Source organism: Salvelinus fontinalis, chromosome 26 (genome assembly GCF_029448725.1).
Source record: "Salvelinus fontinalis isolate EN_2023a chromosome 26, ASM2944872v1, whole genome shotgun sequence".
Lineage (NCBI taxonomy): Eukaryota > Metazoa > Chordata > Actinopteri > Salmoniformes > Salmonidae > Salvelinus > Salvelinus fontinalis.
In genome coordinates this window covers 5,253,740-5,272,964 of record NC_074690.1, presented here as the reverse complement: position 1 = coordinate 5,272,964, position 19,225 = coordinate 5,253,740, and the positions used below count along the sequence as shown (strand labels likewise).

General features: G+C 45.8%; 1 protein-coding gene and 1 pseudogene across 1 annotated transcript in view; one reads left to right on the top strand and one right to left on the bottom strand.

Moving 5' to 3' along the window:
• The window catches only part of ak5 (adenylate kinase 5), a 230,521-nt gene that overhangs the window by 140,314 nt on the left and 70,982 nt on the right, over nucleotides 1–19,225 (top strand). The window contains exon 9 of the mRNA XM_055882419.1: nucleotides 16,201–16,261. Within this exon, the coding sequence (XP_055738394.1) occupies nucleotides 16,201–16,261 (61 nt within the window). The remainder of the gene's footprint in view (nucleotides 1–16,200; nucleotides 16,262–19,225) is intronic.
• LOC129824515 (uncharacterized) overlaps nucleotides 18,749–19,225 on the bottom strand; it is a 1,327-nt pseudogene continuing 850 nt past the window's right edge.

The window sequence follows — 19,225 nt, the reverse complement described above, 5'->3', positions numbered from 1 at the left end:
AACATCTACTATGTGGATGGCGGCCAACTCTGGTCAATTCGTGTCGCAGAAGTTCAGCGTTACTGAGTGATTGAAATTGAAAGGCGGTGAGCCCGCGCTTGCAGAGACGGCGTTTACGGTAAACGCCGCATATGTTTTAACCTTTACATTTCTATAACGCAATCCGGAACGTTCTGATTGATTCCAGGCTTAACTACATAAGGCGACCGACTTAGTGGTTTTGTGGTTTGAGTGTCTGCCCTGAGGTTGGGAGTTTGATCCCTGGCCGAGTCATACCAAAGACTGTGTGTGTCTCTGCTTGGCACTTAGCATTAAAGAGATATAGTTAAAAGTCAAAAGTTTGGACACACCCACTAATTCAAGGGGTTTTATTTTTTTCAACTATTTTCTACATTGTAGAATAATAGTGAAGACATCAAAACTATGAAATAACACATATGAAATAATGTAGTAACCAAAAAAGTGTTAAACAAATCTAAATATATTTAATATTTTCCAAAGTAGCCACCCTTTGCTTTGCTGACAGCTTTGCACACTCGTTGGCATTCTCTCAACCAGCTTCACCTGGAATGCTTTTAAAACCGTCTTGAAGGAGTTCCCACATATGCTGAGCACTTGTTGGCTGTTTTTCCTTCATTCTGCGGTCCAACTCATCCCAAACCATCTCAATTGGGCTGAGGTCGGGGGATTGTGGAGGCCAGGCCATCTGATACAGCACTCCATCACTCTCCTTAGTCAAATAGCCCTTACACAACCTGGAGGTGTGTTTGGTCATTTTCCTGTTGAAAAACAAATGATAGTCCCACTAAGAGCCAGATGGGATGGCGTATTGCTGCAGAATGCTGTGGTAGACATGCTGGTTAGGTGTATCTTGAATTCTAAATAAATCACAGACAGTTTCACCAGCAAAGCACCCCCACACCATCACACCTCCTCCTCCATGCTTCACGGTGGGAACCACAGATGCGGAGATCCGTTCACCTACTCTGCGTCTCACAAAGACACAGCGGTTGGAACCAAAAAATCTAAATTTGGGCTCATTAGACGAAAGGACAGATTTCCAGGGGTCTGGTCCATTGCTCATTTTTCTTGGCCCAAGAAAAGCTCTTCTTCTTATTGGTGTCCTTTAGTAGTGGTTTCTTTGCAGCAATTCAACCATGAAGGTGTAACGATCGTCGTAATCCTCCTCCTCGGACGAGGAGGAGAGGCGAGAAGGATCAGACCAATATGCGGAGTGATTAGTGTCCATGATTATTTATTAAATCGAAACTGAACACGAAACAAAAGAACACCATGAAACAATTGACAAACAGTCCCGTGTGGCACGAATGCAGACACGCGATACAACCACCCACAGCCATCACATGAATCACAGGCTGCCTAATTATGATTCTCAATCAGGGACAACGATTAACAGCTGTCTCTGATTGAGAATCATACCAGGCCAAACACAATCAACCCAACACGAAAAACCCACCTCGACAACCCACCCCAACTCACGCCCTGACCAACTAAATAAACACAAGAAAAAGGAAAAACAGGTCAGGAACGTGACATAACCCCCCCCTTAAGGTGCGAACTCCGGGCGCACCAGCACAAAGTCTAGGGGAGGGTCTGGGTGGGCGTCTGTCCACGGTGGCGGCTCTGGCGCTGATCGTGGTCCCCACCCCACATTAGTCACTACCCGCTTTCGTAGCCTATTCAAAATGACCACCCTCCATATAAAATGACCACCCTCCATATAACCCCCATTAGATTAAGGGGCAACACCGGACTGAGGGGCAACACAGGAATGAGGGGCGGATCCTGGCTAGCATAAAGTCTAGGGGAGGGTCTGGGTGGGCGTCTGTCCATGGTGGCGGCTTTGGCGCTGGTCGTGGTCCCCACCCCACATTAGTCACTACCCGCTTTCGTAGCCTATTCAAAATGACCACCCTCCATATTAGCCGCTCTGGCGGCTCCTGGCTGGACGGCTCTGGCGGCTCCTGGCTGGACGGCTCTGGCGGCTCCTGGCTGGACGGCTCTGGCGGCTCCTGGCTGGACGGCTCTGGCTGGTCCTGGCTGGACGGTTCTGGCTGGTCCTGGCTGGACGGCTCATAACAGACGGACAGCGCTGGGCAGGCAGGCAGTTCAAACAGCGCTGGGCAGACGGCAGACTCTGGCCGGCTGAGACGCACTGTAGACCTGGTGCGTGGTATAGGCACTGGCTGCGCTGGAGAGGAGGAAGGCTCTGACAGCGCTGGATAGGTGGGAGCAGCTGGAGAGAGAATCCGGAGAGACAGCCTGGTGCGGGGGGCTGCCACCGGTGGACTGGTACGTGGAGGGGGCACCGGGTATACCGGACTGTGAAGGAGGACACGCGCTCTTGAGCACCGAGCCTCCCCAACCCTACCAGGTTGAATGGTCCCCGTAGCCTTGCCAGTGCGGCGAGGTGGAATATCCCGCACTGGGCTATGCTGGCGAACCGGGGACACCCTCTGTAAGGCTGGTGCCATGTATGCCGGCCCGAGGAGACGCACTGGAGGCCAGATGCGTTGGGCCGGTTTCATGACATCCGGCTCGATGCCCAACCTAGCCCTACCAGTGCGGCGAGGTGGAATAGCCCGCACTGGGCTAAGCACGCGTACTGGGGACACCGTGCGCTTTACCGCATAACACGGTGTCTGACCAGTACGACGCTCTCTCACTCCACGGTAAGCACGGGGAGTTGGCTCAGGTCTCCTACCCGGCTTTGCCACACTCCTCGTGTGCCCCCCCCCCCCCCAAGAAATTTTTGGGTCTAACTCTCGGGCTCCCAACCGCGTCGCCGCGCTGCCTCCTCATACCAGCGCCTCTCTGCCTTCGCTGCCTCCAGCTCCGCCTTGGGACGGCGATATTCCCCTGGCTGAGCCCAGGGTCCTTTGCCGTCCAGGATCTCCTCCCAAGTCCAGGAGTCCTGGGTTTTCTCCCACTGCTGTCGCCTCCCTTCTCCACTCCGCTTGGTCCTAAAAATGTGGGTGGTTCTGTAACGATCGTCGTAATCCTCAAGGAGGAGAGGCGAGAAGGATCAGACCAATATGCGGAGTGATTAGTGTCCATGATTATTTATTAAATCGAAACTGAACACGAAACAAAAGAACACCATGAAACAATTGACAAACAGTCCCGTGTGGCACGAATGCAGACACGCGATACAACCACCCACAGCCACCACATGAATCACAGGCTGCCTAAGTATGATTCTCAATCAGGGACAACGATTAACAGCTGTCTCTGATTGAGAATCATACCCGGCCGAACACAAACAACCCAACATAGAAAATAACACCTCGACAACCCACCCCAACTCACGCCCTGACCAACTAAATAAACACAAGAAAAAGGAAAAACAGGTCAGGAACGTGACGGAAGGCCTGATTCACGCAGTCTCCTCTGAACAGTTGATGTTGAGATGTGTCTGTTACTTGAACTCTGTGAAGCATTTATTTGGGCTGCAATTTGTGAGGCTGGTAACTCTAATGAACGTATCCTCAGCAGCAGAGGTAACTCTGGGTCTTCCTTTCCTGTGGCGGTCCTCATTAGAGCTAGTTTCATCATAGCGCTTGATGGTTTTTGCAAATGCACTTTTTTGGTTACTACATGATTCCATATGTGTTATTTCATAGTTTTGATGTCTTCACTATTATTCTACAATGTAGAAAATAGTACAAATAAAGAACAACCCTTGAATGAGTAGGTGTTGTAACCCTTTTGACCGGTCCTGTAGATTTGGGGTAAGGCCCTGCCATAGAATACGTCTATGATACTATTTGAAATACTGGTCAATGATATAACTCATAAAGATGGCAATGGCTCATAAAAATGAGCCATTGATCATATTTTTGCGATATTTCTACTCTAGGAAATGTGTAATTTAACAGAGGGTCTAGCAGAATTTTCCCTTCTTTGTCTACTTCTTCAGTCCAGGGTGCATTGCATTGTGCCGTTGCCAGAGATATTCGAGAAATGAGATAGGACTCCAATGAATGAAGGACCGTATAACGTCCCACCCGGCAGACTGTCGACCAATCGTGTTCACATTGTCATGCTACAGTGTGTGAACTGGTTGGTTTGTGTATGAACTGGTTGGTGTCTGTATGAACTGGTTGGTTTCTGTATGAACTGGTTGGTGTGTGTTTGAACGGGCTGGTTTGTGTATGAACTGGTTGGTTTGTGTATGAACTGGTTGGTTTGTGTATGAACTGGTTGGTTTGTGTATGAACTGGTTGGTTTGTGTATGAACTGGTTGGTTTCTGTATGAACTGGTTGGTTTCTGTATGAACTGGTTGGTTTGTGTATGAACTGGTTGGTGTGTATGAACTGGTTGGTTTGTGTATGAACTGGTTGGTTTGTGTATGAACTGGTTGGTTTGTGTGTGAACTGGTTGGTTTGTGTATGAACTGGTTGGTCTGTGTATGAACTGGTTGGTTTGGGTATGAACTGGTTGGTCTGTGTATGAACTGGTTGGTTTGTGTATGAACTGGTTGGTCTGTGTATGAACTGGTTGGTTTGTGTATTAACTGGTTGGTTTCTGTATGAACTGGTTGGTTTGTGTATGAACTGGTTGGTGTGTATGAACTGGTTGGTTTGTGTATGAACTGGTTGGTTTGTGTATGAACTGGTTGGTTTGTGTGTGAACTGGTTGGTCTGTGTATGAACTGGTTGGTTTGTGTAGGAACTGGTTGGTCTGTGTATGAACTGGTTGGTTTGTGTATGAACTGGTTGGTTTGTGTATGAACTGGTTGGTTTGTGTAGGAACTGGCTGGTTTGTGTATGAACTGGTTGGTTTGTGTATGAACTGGTTGGATTGTGTATGAACGGGCTGGTTTGTGTATGAACTGGTTGGTTTGTGTATGAACTGGTTGGTTTGTGTATGAACTGGTTGGTTTGTGTATGTACTGGCTGGTTTGTGTATGAACTGGTTGGTTTGTGTATGAACTGGTTGGTTTGTGTATGAACTGGTTGGTTTGTGTATGAACTGGTTGGTTTGTGTAGGAACTGGTTGGTTTGTGTATGAACTGGTTGGTTTGTGTGTGAACTGGTTGGTTTGTTAATGAACTGGTTGGTTTGTGTATGAACTGGTTGGTTTGTGTGTGAACTGGTTGGTTTGTGTATGAACTGGTTGGTTTGTGTATGAACTGGTTGGTTTGTGTGTGAACTGGTTGGTTTGTTTATTAACTGGTTGGTTTGTGTGTGAACTGGTTGGTTTGTGTATGAACTGGTTGGTTTGTGTATGAACTGGTTGGTTTGTGTGTGAACTGGTTGTTTTGTGTATGAACTGGTTGGTTTGTGTATGAATTGGTTGGTTTGTGTATGAACTGGTTGTTTTGTGTATGAATTGGTTGGTTTGTGTATGAACTGGTTGGTTTGTGTATGAATTGGTTGGTTTGTGTATGAACTGGTTGGTTTGTGTATGAACTGGTTGGTTTGTGTAAGAACTGGTTGGTTTCTGTGTGAACTGGTTGGTTTGTGTATGAACTGGTTGGTTTGTGTATGAACTGGTTGGTTTGTGTATGAACTGGTTGGTTTGTGTATGAACTGGTTGGTTTGTGTATGAACTGGTTGGTTTGTGTATGAACTGGTTGGTTTGTGTGTGAACTGGTTGGTTTGTGTATGAACTGGTTGGTCTGTGTATGAACTGGTTGGTTTCTGTATGAACTGGTTGGTTTGTGTATGAACTGGTTGGTGTGTATGAACTGGTTGGTTTGTGTATGAACTGGTTGGTTTGTGTATGAACTGGTTGGTTTGTGTGTGAACTGGTTGGTCTGTGTATGAACTGGTTGGTTTGGGTATGAACTGGTTGGTCTGTGTATGAACTGGTTGGTTTGTGTATGAACTGGTTGGTCTGTGTATGAACTGGTTGGTTTGTGTATTAACTGGTTGGTTTCTGTATGAACTGGTTGGTTTGTGTATGAACTGGTTGGTGTGTATGAACTGGTTGGTTTGTGTATGAACTGGTTGGTTTGTGTATGAACTGGTTGGTTTGTGTGTGAACTGGTTGGTCTGTGTATGAACTGGTTGGTTTGTGTATGAACTGGTTGGTCTGTGCATGAACTGGTTGGTTTGTGTATGAACTGGTTGGTTTGTGTATGAACTGGTTGGTTTGTGTATGAACTGGCTGGTTTGTGTATGAACTGGTTGGTTTGTGTATGAACTGGTTGGATTGTGTATGAACGGGCTGGTTTGTGTATGAACTGGTTTGTTTGTGTATGAACTGGTTGGTTTGTGTATGAACTGGTTGGTTTGTGTATGAACTGGCTGGTTTGTGTATGAACTGGTTGGTTTGTGTATGAACTGGTTGGTTTGTGTATGAACTGGTTGGTTTGTGTATGAACTGGTTGGTTTGTGTAGGAACTGGTTGGTTTGTGTATGAACTGGTTGGTTTGTGTGTGAACTGGTTGGTTTGTTAATGAACTGGTTGGTTTGTGTATGAACTGGTTGGTTTGTGTGTGAACTGGTTGGTTTGTGTATGAACTGGTTGGTTTGTGTATGAACTGGTTGGTTTGTGTGTGAACTGGTTGGTTTGTTTATTAACTGGTTGGTTTGTGTGTGAACTGGTTGGTTTGTGTATGAACTGGTTGGTTTGTGTATGAACTGGTTGGTTTGTGTGTGAACTGGTTGTTTTGTGTATGAACTGGTTGGTTTGTGTATGAATTGGTTGGTTTGTGTGTGAACTGGTTGGTTTGTGTATGAACTGGTTGGTTTGTGTATGAACTGGTTGGTTTGTGTATGAACTGGTTGGTTTGTGTGTGAACTGGTTGGTTTGTTAATGAACTGGTTGGTTTGTGTATGAACTGGTTGGTTTGTGTGTGAACTGGTTGGTTTGTGTATGAACTGGTCGGTTTGTGTATGAACTGGTTGGTTTGTGTGTGAACTGGTTGGTTTGTTTATTAACTGGTTGGTTTGTGTGTGAACTGGTTGGTTTGTGTATGAACTGGTTGGTTTGTGTATGAACTGGTTGGTTTGTGTGTGAACTGGTTGTTTTGTGTATGAACTGGTTGGTTTGTGTATGAATTGGTTGGTTTGTGTATGAACTGGTTGTTTTGTGTATGAATTGGTTGGTTTGTGTATGAACTGGTTGGTTTGTGTATGAATTGGTTGGTTTGTGTATGAACTGGTTGGTTTGTGTATGAACTGGTTGGTTTGTGTATGAACTGGTTGGTTTGTGTGTGAACTGGCTGGTTTGTGTATGAACTGGTTGGTTTGTGTATGAACTGGTTGGATTGTGTATGAACGGGCTGGTTTGTGTATGAACTGGTTGGTTTGTGTATGAACTGGTTGGATTGTGTATGAACGGGCTGGTTTGTGTATGAACTGGTTTGTTTGTGTATGAACTGGTTGGTTTGTGTATGAACTGGTTGGTTTGTGTATGAACTGGCTGGTTTGTGTATGAACTGGTTGGTTTGTGTATGAACTGGTTGGTTTGTGTATGAACTGGTTGGTTTGTGTATGAACTGGTTGGTTTGTGTAGGAACTGGTTGGTTTGTGTATGAACTGGTTGGTTTGTGTGTGAACTGGTTGGTTTGTGTATGAACTGGTTGGTCTGTGTATGAACTGGTTGGTTTGGGTATGAACTGGTTGGTCTGTGTATGAACTGGTTGGTTTGTGTATGAACTGGTTGGTCTGTGTATGAACTGGTTGGTTTGTGTATTAACTGGTTGGTTTCTGTATGAACTGGTTGGTTTGTGTATGAACTGGTTGGTGTGTATGAACTGGTTGGTTTGTGTATGAACTGGTTGGTTTGTGTATGAACTGGTTGGTTTGTGTGTGAACTGGTTGGTCTGTGTATGAACTGGTTGGTTTGTGTAGGAACTGGTTGGTCTGTGTATGAACTGGTTGGTTTGTGTATGAACTGGTTGGTTTGTGTATGAACTGGTTGGTTTGTGTAGGAACTGGCTGGTTTGTGTATGAACTGGTTGGTTTGTGTATGAACTGGTTGGATTGTGTATGAACGGGCTGGTTTGTGTATGAACTGGTTGGTTTGTGTATGAACTGGTTGGTGTGTATGAACTGGTTGGTTTGTGTATGAACTGGTTGGTTTGTGTATGAACTGGTTGGTTTGTGTGTGAACTGGTTGGTCTGTGTATGAACTGGTTGGTTTGGGTATGAACTGGTTGGTCTGTGTATGAACTGGTTGGTTTGTGTATGAACTGGTTGGTCTGTGTATGAACTGGTTGGTTTGTGTATTAACTGGTTGGTTTCTGTATGAACTGGTTGGTTTGTGTATGAACTGGTTGGTGTGTATGAACTGGTTGGTTTGTGTATGAACTGGTTGGTTTGTGTATGAACTGGTTGGTTTGTGTGTGAACTGGTTGGTCTGTGTATGAACTGGTTGGTTTGTGTATGAACTGGTTGGTCTGTGCATGAACTGGTTGGTTTGTGTATGAACTGGTTGGTTTGTGTATGAACTGGTTGGTTTGTGTATGAACTGGCTGGTTTGTGTATGAACTGGTTGGTTTGTGTATGAACTGGTTGGATTGTGTATGAACGGGCTGGTTTGTGTATGAACTGGTTTGTTTGTGTATGAACTGGTTGGTTTGTGTATGAACTGGTTGGTTTGTGTATGAACTGGCTGGTTTGTGTATGAACTGGTTGGTTTGTGTATGAACTGGTTGGTTTGTGTATGAACTGGTTGGTTTGTGTATGAACTGGTTGGTTTGTGTAGGAACTGGTTGGTTTGTGTATGAACTGGTTGGTTTGTGTGTGAACTGGTTGGTTTGTTAATGAACTGGTTGGTTTGTGTATGAACTGGTTGGTTTGTGTGTGAACTGGTTGGTTTGTGTATGAACTGGTTGGTTTGTGTATGAACTGGTTGGTTTGTGTGTGAACTGGTTGGTTTGTTTATTAACTGGTTGGTTTGTGTGTGAACTGGTTGGTTTGTGTATGAACTGGTTGGTTTGTGTATGAACTGGTTGGTTTGTGTGTGAACTGGTTGTTTTGTGTATGAACTGGTTGGTTTGTGTATGAATTGGTTGGTTTGTGTGTGAACTGGTTGGTTTGTGTATGAACTGGTTGGTTTGTGTATGAACTGGTTGGTTTGTGTATGAACTGGTTGGTTTGTGTGTGAACTGGTTGGTTTGTTAATGAACTGGTTGGTTTGTGTATGAACTGGTTGGTTTGTGTGTGAACTGGTTGGTTTGTGTATGAACTGGTCGGTTTGTGTATGAACTGGTTGGTTTGTGTGTGAACTGGTTGGTTTGTTTATTAACTGGTTGGTTTGTGTGTGAACTGGTTGGTTTGTGTATGAACTGGTTGGTTTGTGTATGAACTGGTTGGTTTGTGTGTGAACTGGTTGTTTTGTGTATGAACTGGTTGGTTTGTGTATGAATTGGTTGGTTTGTGTATGAACTGGTTGTTTTGTGTATGAATTGGTTGGTTTGTGTATGAACTGGTTGGTTTGTGTATGAATTGGTTGGTTTGTGTATGAACTGGTTGGTTTGTGTATGAACTGGTTGGTTTGTGTATGAACTGGTTGGTTTGTGTGTGAACTGGCTGGTTTGTGTATGAACTGGTTGGTTTGTGTATGAACTGGTTGGATTGTGTATGAACGGGCTGGTTTGTGTATGAACTGGTTGGTTTGTGTATGAACTGGTTGGATTGTGTATGAACGGGCTGGTTTGTGTATGAACTGGTTTGTTTGTGTATGAACTGGTTGGTTTGTGTATGAACTGGTTGGTTTGTGTATGAACTGGCTGGTTTGTGTATGAACTGGTTGGTTTGTGTATGAACTGGTTGGTTTGTGTATGAACTGGTTGGTTTGTGTATGAACTGGTTGGTTTGTGTAGGAACTGGTTGGTTTGTGTATGAACTGGTTGGTTTGTGTGTGAACTGGTTGGTTTGTGTATGAACTGGTTGGTCTGTGTATGAACTGGTTGGTTTGGGTATGAACTGGTTGGTCTGTGTATGAACTGGTTGGTTTGTGTATGAACTGGTTGGTCTGTGTATGAACTGGTTGGTTTGTGTATTAACTGGTTGGTTTCTGTATGAACTGGTTGGTTTGTGTATGAACTGGTTGGTGTGTATGAACTGGTTGGTTTGTGTATGAACTGGTTGGTTTGTGTATGAACTGGTTGGTTTGTGTGTGAACTGGTTGGTCTGTGTATGAACTGGTTGGTTTGTGTAGGAACTGGTTGGTCTGTGTATGAACTGGTTGGTTTGTGTATGAACTGGTTGGTTTGTGTATGAACTGGTTGGTTTGTGTAGGAACTGGCTGGTTTGTGTATGAACTGGTTGGTTTGTGTATGAACTGGTTGGATTGTGTATGAACGGGCTGGTTTGTGTATGAACTGGTTGGTTTGTGTATGAACTGGTTGGTTTGTGTATGAACTGGTTGGTTTGTGTATGTACTGGCTGGTTTGTGTATGAACTGGTTGGTTTGTGTATGAACTGGTTGGTTTGTGTATGAACTGGTTGGTTTGTGTATGAACTGGTTGGTTTGTGTAGGAACTGGTTGGTTTGTGTATGAACTGGTTGGTTTGTGTGTGAACTGGTTGGTTTGTTAATGAACTGGTTGGTTTGTGTATGAACTGGTTGGTTTGTGTGTGAACTGGTTGGTTTGTGTATGAACTGGTTGGTTTGTGTATGAACTGGTTGGTTTGTGTGTGAACTGGTTGGTTTGTTTATTAACTGGTTGGTTTGTGTGTGAACTGGTTGGTTTGTGTATGAACTGGTTGGTTTGTGTATGAACTGGTTGGTTTGTGTGTGAACTGGTTGTTTTGTGTATGAACTGGTTGGTTTGTGTATGAATTGGTTGGTTTGTGTATGAACTGGTTGTTTTGTGTATGAATTGGTTGGTTTGTGTATGAACTGGTTGGTTTGTGTATGAATTGGTTGGTTTGTGTATGAACTGGTTGGTTTGTGTATGAACTGGTTGGTTTGTGTAAGAACTGGTTGGTTTCTGTGTGAACTGGTTGGTTTGTGTATGAACTGGTTGGTTTGTGTATGAACTGGTTGGTTTGTGTATGAACTGGTTGGTTTGTGTATGAACTGGTTGGTTTGTGTATGAACTGGTTGGTTTGTGTATGAACTGGTTGGTTTGTGTGTGAACTGGTTGGTTTGTGTATGAACTGGTTGGTCTGTGTATGAACTGGTTGGTTTCTGTATGAACTGGTTGGTTTGTGTATGAACTGGTTGGTGTGTATGAACTGGTTGGTTTGTGTATGAACTGGTTGGTTTGTGTATGAACTGGTTGGTTTGTGTGTGAACTGGTTGGTCTGTGTATGAACTGGTTGGTTTGGGTATGAACTGGTTGGTCTGTGTATGAACTGGTTGGTTTGTGTATGAACTGGTTGGTCTGTGTATGAACTGGTTGGTTTGTGTATTAACTGGTTGGTTTCTGTATGAACTGGTTGGTTTGTGTATGAACTGGTTGGTGTGTATGAACTGGTTGGTTTGTGTATGAACTGGTTGGTTTGTGTATGAACTGGTTGGTTTGTGTGTGAACTGGTTGGTCTGTGTATGAACTGGTTGGTTTGTGTATGAACTGGTTGGTCTGTGTATGAACTGGTTGGTTTGTGTATGAACTGGTTGGTTTGTGTATGAACTGGTTGGTTTGTGTATGAACTGGCTGGTTTGTGTATGAACTGGTTGGTTTGTGTATGAACTGGTTGGATTGTGTATGAACGGGCTGGTTTGTGTATGAACTGGTTTGTTTGTGTATGAACTGGTTGGTTTGTGTATGAACTGGTTGGTTTGTGTATGAACTGGCTGGTTTGTGTATGAACTGGTTGGTTTGTGTATGAACTGGTTGGTTTGTGTATGAACTGGTTGGTTTGTGTATGAACTGGTTGGTTTGTGTAGGAACTGGTTGGTTTGTGTATGAACTGGTTGGTTTGTGTGTGAACTGGTTGGTTTGTTAATGAACTGGTTGGTTTGTGTATGAACTGGTTGGTTTGTGTGTGAACTGGTTGGTTTGTGTATGAACTGGTTGGTTTGTGTATGAACTGGTTGGTTTGTGTGTGAACTGGTTGGTTTGTTTATTAACTGGTTGGTTTGTGTGTGAACTGGTTGGTTTGTGTATGAACTGGTTGGTTTGTGTATGAACTGGTTGGTTTGTGTGTGAACTGGTTGTTTTGTGTATGAACTGGTTGGTTTGTGTATGAATTGGTTGGTTTGTGTGTGAACTGGTTGGTTTGTGTATGAACTGGTTGGTTTGTGTATGAACTGGTTGGTTTGTGTATGAACTGGTTGGTTTGTGTGTGAACTGGTTGGTTTGTTAATGAACTGGTTGGTTTGTGTATGAACTGGTTGGTTTGTGTGTGAACTGGTTGGTTTGTGTATGAACTGGTCGGTTTGTGTATGAACTGGTTGGTTTGTGTGTGAACTGGTTGGTTTGTTTATTAACTGGTTGGTTTGTGTGTGAACTGGTTGGTTTGTGTATGAACTGGTTGGTTTGTGTATGAACTGGTTGGTTTGTGTGTGAACTGGTTGTTTTGTGTATGAACTGGTTGGTTTGTGTATGAATTGGTTGGTTTGTGTATGAACTGGTTGTTTTGTGTATGAATTGGTTGGTTTGTGTATGAACTGGTTGGTTTGTGTATGAATTGGTTGGTTTGTGTATGAACTGGTTGGTTTGTGTATGAACTGGTTGGTTTGTGTATGAACTGGTTGGTTTGTGTGTGAACTGGTTGGTTTGTGTGTGAACTGGTTGGTTTGTGTATGAACTGGTTGGTTTGTGTATGAACTGGTTGGTTTGTGTATGAACTGGTTGGTTTGTGTATGAACTGGTTGGTTTGTGTATGAACTGGTTGGTTTGTGTATGAACTGGTTGGTTTGTGTATGAACTGGTTGGTTTCTGTATGAACTGGTTGGTTTCTGTATGAACTGGTTGGTGTGTGTTTGAACTGGTTGGTTTCTGTATGAACGGGCTGGTTTGTGTATGAACTGGTTGGTTTGTGTATGAACTGGTTGGTTTGTGTATGAACTGGTTGGTTTGTGTATGAACTGGTTGGTTTGTGTATGAACTGGTTGGTTTGTGTATGAACTGGTTGGTTTCTGTATGTACTGGTTGGTTTCTGTATGAACTGGTTGGTTTGTGTATGAACTGGTTGGTTTGTGTATGAACTGGTTGGTTTGTGTATGAACTGGTTGGTTTGTGTATGAACTGGTTGGTTTTTGTATGAACTGGTTGGTTTGTGTATGAACTGGTTGGTTTGTGTATGAACTGGTTGGTTTGTGTATGAACTGGTTGGTTTCTGTATGAACTGGTTGGTTTGTGTATGAACTGGTTGGTTTGTGTATGAACTGGTTGGTTTCTGTATGAACTGGTTGGTTTCTGTATGAACGGGCTGGTTTGTGTATGAACTGGTTGGTTTGTGTATGAACTGGTTGGTTTCTGTATGAACTGGTTGGTTTGTTAATGAACTGGTTGGTTTGTGTATGAACTGGTTGGTTTGTGTGTGAACTGGTTGGTTTGTGTATGAACTGGTTGGTTTGTGTATGAACTGGTTGGTTTGTGTGTGAACTGGTTGGTTTGTTTATTAACTGGTTGGTTTGTGTGTGAACTGGTTGGTTTGTGTATGAACTGGTTGGTTTGTGTATGAACTGGTTGGTTTGTGTGTGAACTGGTTGTTTTGTGTATGAACTGGTTGGTTTGTGTATGAATTGGTTGGTTTGTGTATGAACTGGTTGGTTTGTGTATGAACTGGTTGGTTTGTGTATGAACTGGTTGGTTTGTGTATGAACTGGTTGGTTTCTCTATGAACTGGTTGGTGTGTGTATGAACTGGTTGGTTTCTGTATGAACTGGTTGGTTTGTGTATGAACTGGTTGGTTTCTGTATGAACTGGTTGGTTTGTGTATGAACTGGTTGGTTTGTGTATGAACTGGTTGGTTTCTGTATGAACTGGTTGGTTTGTGTATGAACGGGCTGGTTTGTGTATGAACTGGTTGGTTTGTGTATGAACTGGTTGGTTTCTGTATGAACTGGTTGGTTTGTGTGTGAACTGGTTGATGTTTTCATTTGAATGTATGTTGTCTTTTTGTGTATACTGTGTACCTGATTCTTACTGTGAAGGAAGCTCTCTCTCTCTTTCTTTCTTTCTTTCTTTCTTTCTTTCTTTCTTTCTTTCTTTCCTTCCTTCCTTCCTTCCTTCCTTCCTTCCCTCCCTCCCTCCCTCCCTCCCTCCCTCCCTCCCTCCCTCCCTGCATTTGGAGGCAGTTGCTTAAGGTAACAGTGCTCACTGTTGCCCTTTGTGGCTGCTTTCCACTTAATCTGCCGACGTCCTCATGGATGTACGTCGAATACTGACTTGTATCACGAGTGACCTGGCTGGTTGTGAAGCCCTCTAGAGGTAGGGAGAGAGCTACTCTAGCTGAATAATGTAATATTCTCTCTCTCTCTCTCTCTCTCTCTCTCTCTCTCTCTCTCTCTCTCTCTCTCTCTCTCTCTCTCTCTCTCTCTCTCTCTCTCTCTCTCTTTCTCGCTCTCTTTCTCTTTCTCTTTCTCGCTCTCTTTCTTTCTTTCTCTCCCTCCCTCCCTCCCTCCCTCCCTCCCTCCCTCCCTCTCTCTGAGTCATCAGACCGGCTGGTGGGCTTACGTGACAAACTGGCTCATCGTTGGCACCCCAGTCGATTTCACACACATCCACCCTACCCCCTCACCACCACACCCACTCCCACTGAAACCCAATTAAACTCCTCTTTCACCAATGCACCTTCCTGTAGTCTCATTACGCTATATGGTCTATTTATGGGTTGTACCTCCGTCACTCGGTCGCGTCAAGCCATTGTTATGAACGTTCTCAAAAGACGTACACCATAGTGGTGCCCAAAAGACTACTGGTTACTGGCTACTGACCAAAAGACTACTGGTTACTGGCTACTGACCAAAATACTACTGGTTACTGGCTACTGACCAAAGGGCTACTGGTTACTGGCTACTGACCAAAATACTACTGGTTACTGGCTACTAGCCAAAATACTACTGACCAAAAGACTACTTGTTACTGGCTACTGACCAAAAGACTACTGGTTACTGGCTACTGACCAAAAGGCTACTGACCAAAAGGCTACTGACCAAAAGACTACTGGTTACTGGCTACTGACCAAAATACTACTGGTTACTGGCTACTGACCAAAATACTACTGGTTACTGGCTACTGACCAAAATACTACTGACCAAAAGACTACTTGTTACTGGCTACTGACCAAAAGGCTACTGGTTACAGGCTACTGACCAAAAGGCTATTCATGCCCAGTCATTCTGGGGGCTAATGACTGTTTCTTCAACATTAGTGGCCTGGAAATACGATGACATTGCTAAAGTAGGCAATACATTTGTATGATGTCGTCAAATTACATTTTAGAGAGATGGCAATGTTGCCATTAGCTAGCAAAGCTAACTTTAGCTACCTAAAATGTGGTCATGTCCATTCAATGTTGCCATTAGCTAGCAAAGCTAACGTTAGCTAGCTAAAATGCAGTCATGTTCCTTCAATGTTGCCATTAGCTAGCAAACGTTAGCTAGCTAAAATGTGGTCATGTCCCTTCAATGTTGCCATTAGCTAGCAAAGCTAATCAAAAATAGCTAGCAAAGCTAACGTTAGCTAGCTAAAATGTGGTCTGGTCCCTTCAATGTTGGCTAGCTAGCTAAATGTTATACTGCATCTAAAGTCAATTTGGAGACATCACAATGACAACAAAAGGTTTTCCTATTGATTATTTGCCTCCTTTCGAAATGTCATCGTGTTTCCAAGCCATTAAAATGCACTTTAGACAAAATCTTCATCAGCGCCCATTGAGAATGCATTGAGTAGAGCTATCAGTCAGGCACCAGTCCTCAACAGAACGTTCAAACCAGTAACGTGAAGAAACGTGCATGAATAAACCTTGAGAGGGTCAAATAGCCCTGATCACGACACAGCTAAAAACTAGCTGAGGAGACCTGAACCATGTCTGTCTGTCTGTCTGTCTGTCTGTCTGTCTGTCTGTCTGTCTCTCTTTCTGCCTGTCTGTCTGCCTGTCTGTCTGTCTGTCTCACTCTCTCTCTGTGTCTGTCTGTCTGTCTGTCTGTCTGTCTGTCTGAGTCAGATTAGCATGTTTTATTAAATCGTCATATCATCAGCACTTTTGTTGTAAAACGTTTGTCAAAACACAGCTAGTTTGTCAAATGTGAACATAACGCCAGATTTGTTTTGTAAATTAATGTTTAATTTTATTGAAAATCATTCTCTCTCTCTGCTAGGTTGAAGAGGAGGAGGAAGAGGAAGAGGAGGAAATGGGGTATGCCGAAGGGACTGCAGAGAGTGAGTAGATGAGTCTGCATTGATTTCCAATCAGGTCTTGCCTTGTGTTGGGATAAAAGGCCAGAGTTCCATTCCAACTCACTGACTCACTCTCATGGCTGCGTCCAAAATGGCCCCCTATTCCCTTTAGACCAGGGCCCAGGGCCATTTGAGACCTCGCTGAATGTAACGACAGACAGACAGACAGACAGACAGACAGACAGAGTTTGAGTTTTAAATAACCATTATTGGGTCTGGGAACCCACAACACATTAAACACTCAAAGAACAAAGCAGATCTCATGGACATCTGAATCAACCCAAATGACCACTTCTACTGTAGCCTTCCCAGGGGTGTCCAGGCTAACCAAGCCTTCCCAGGGGTGTCCAGGCTAACCAAGCCTTCCCAGGGGTGTCCAGGCTAACCAAGCCTTCCCAGGGGTGTCCAGGCTAACCAAGCCTTCCCAGGGGTGTCCAGGCTAACCAAGGTAGCCTTCCCAGGGGTGTACAGGCTAACCAAGCCTTCCCAGGGGTGTCCAGGCTAGCCAAGGTAGCCTTCCCAGGGGAGTCCAAGCTAACCAAGCCTTCCAAGGGGTGTCCAGGCTAACCAAGTCTTCCCAGGGGTGTCCAGGCTAACCAAGGTAGCCTTCCCAGGGGTGTCCAGGCTAACCAAGCCTTCCCAGGGGTGTCCAGGCTAACCAAGCCTTCCCAGGGGTGTCCAGGCTAACCAAGCCTTCCCAGGGGTGTCCAGGCTAACCAAGGTAGCCTTCCCAGGGGTGTCCAGGCTAACCAAGCCTTCCCAGGGGTGTCCAGGCTAACCAAGCCTTCCCAGGGGTGTCCAGGCCAACCAAGCCTTCCCAGGGGTGTCCAGGCTAACCAAGCCTTCCCAGGGGTGTCCAGGCTAACCAAGGTAGCCTTCCCAGGGGTGTCCAGGCTAACCAAGGTAGCCTTCCCAGGGGTGTCCAGGCTAACCAAGGTAGCCTTCCCAGGGGAGTCCAGGCTAACCAAGGTAGCCTTCCCAGGGGAGTCCAGGCTAACCAAGGTAGCCTTCCCAGGGGTGTCCAGGCTAGCCAAGGTAGCCTTCCCAGGGGAGTCCAAGCTAACCAAGCCTTCCCAGGGGTGTCCAGGCTAACCAAGTCTTCCCAGGGGTGTCCAGGCTAACCAAGGTAGCCTTCCCAGGGGTGTCCAGGCTAATCAAGCCTTCCCAGGGGTGTCCAGGCTAACCAAGCATTCCCAGGGGTGTCCAGGCTAACCAAGGTAGCCTTCCCAGGGTGTCCAGGCTACCAAGGTAGCCTTCCCAGGGGTGTCCAGGCTAGCCAAGGTAGCCTTCCCAGGGGAGTCCAAGCTAACCAAGCCTTCCCAGGGGTGTCCAGGCTAACCAAGCCTTCCCAGGGGTGTCCAGGCTAACCAAGGTAGCCTTCCCAGGGGTGTCCAGGCTAACCAAGGTAGCCTTCCCAGGGGAGTCCAGGCTAACCAAGGTAGCCTTCCCAGGGGAGTCCAGGCTAACCAAGGTAGCCTTCCCAGGGGTGTCCAGGCTAGCCAAGGTAGCCTTCCCAGGGGAGTCCAAGCTAACCAAGCCTTCCCAGGGGTGTCCAGGCTAACCAAGTCTTCCCAGGGGTGTCCAGGCTAACCAAGGTAGCCTTCCCAGGGGTGTCCAGGCTAATCAAGCCTTCCCAGGGGTGTCCAGGCTAACCAAGCATTCCCAGGGGTGTCCAGGCTAACCAAGGTAGCCTTCCCAGGGTGTCCAGGCTACCAAGGTAGCCTTCCCAGGGGTGTCCAGGCTAGCCAAGGTAGCCTTCCCAGGGGAGTCCAAGCTAACCAAGCCTTCCCAGGGGTGTCCAGGCTAACCAAGCCTTCCCAGGGGTGTCCAGGCTAACCAAGGTAGCCTTCCCAGGGGTGTCCAGGCTAACCAAGGTAGCCTTCCCAGGGGTGTCCAGGCTAACCAAGCCTTCCCAGGGGTGTCCAGGCTAACCATGGTAGCCTTCCCAGAGGTGTCCAGGCTAACCAAGCCTTCCCAGGGGTGTCCAGGCTAACCATGGTAGCCTTCCCAGAGGTGTCCAGGCTAACCAAGGTAGCCTTCCCAGGGGTGTCCAGGCTAACCAAGCATTCCCAGGGGTGTCCAGGCTAACCAAGGTAGCCTTCCCAGGGGTGTCCAGGCTAACCAAGGTAGCCTTCCCAGGGGTGTCCAGGCTAACCAAGGTAGCCTTCCCAGGGGTGTCCAGGCTAACCAAGCCTTCCCAGGGGTGTCCAGGCTAACCAAGCCTTCCCAAGGGTGTCCAAGCTAACCAAGCCTTCCCAGGGGTGTCCAGGCTAACCAAGCCTTCCCAAGGGTGTCCAGGCTAACCAAGCCTTCCCAGGGGTGTCCAGGCTAACCAAGCCTTCCGAAGGGTGTCCAGGCAAACCAAGGTAGTAAGGATGTTGTCGTTTCCCTTTGTCATCAAGGCTTCAAGATCTGCCAACTGCTCACGTGGACAGGAGAATGCTATCGTCCCGAAGGCTGTCCCATGATCTACTGTCCCAACAATGTTGTGAAGCTGTAGTTTACACTGTCTGTGAATCCCCTCAGCACAGTATTCTTCTCCTCATTGCGCTCTTTCACCTTCGTCCCCAGAAGGAAGGAGCAGCAGTGTATTGATTTCTGCAGGTCAGACCCTGCCGGACTCACCTTCTGTACAGGATCATTTGGAGGCTGTTCTTTGTCAACTGGGTAGAAGCGATAACCTCCTGGGGCCTCAGCCGGATAGAGGACCTTTCCAACCTCATTGAGGGGCCAACCAAGCCGCTTAGCATTGCTGACAGCCTGGCTAGACTGCAGAGTCAAACCGAGGAAGTCGTTGCCCAGGCGATATTCTCCCACTCCATAGTTGTTGATCAGTTCAGTCATAAAGTCATCATCCTCTGGCCCAAAGCCGACCATTGTCTTCTCCATTTCCCATCATAAGGGCCCTTACAAGTTGCCTTACATCCTTCTTCAAACTCTTTGTGG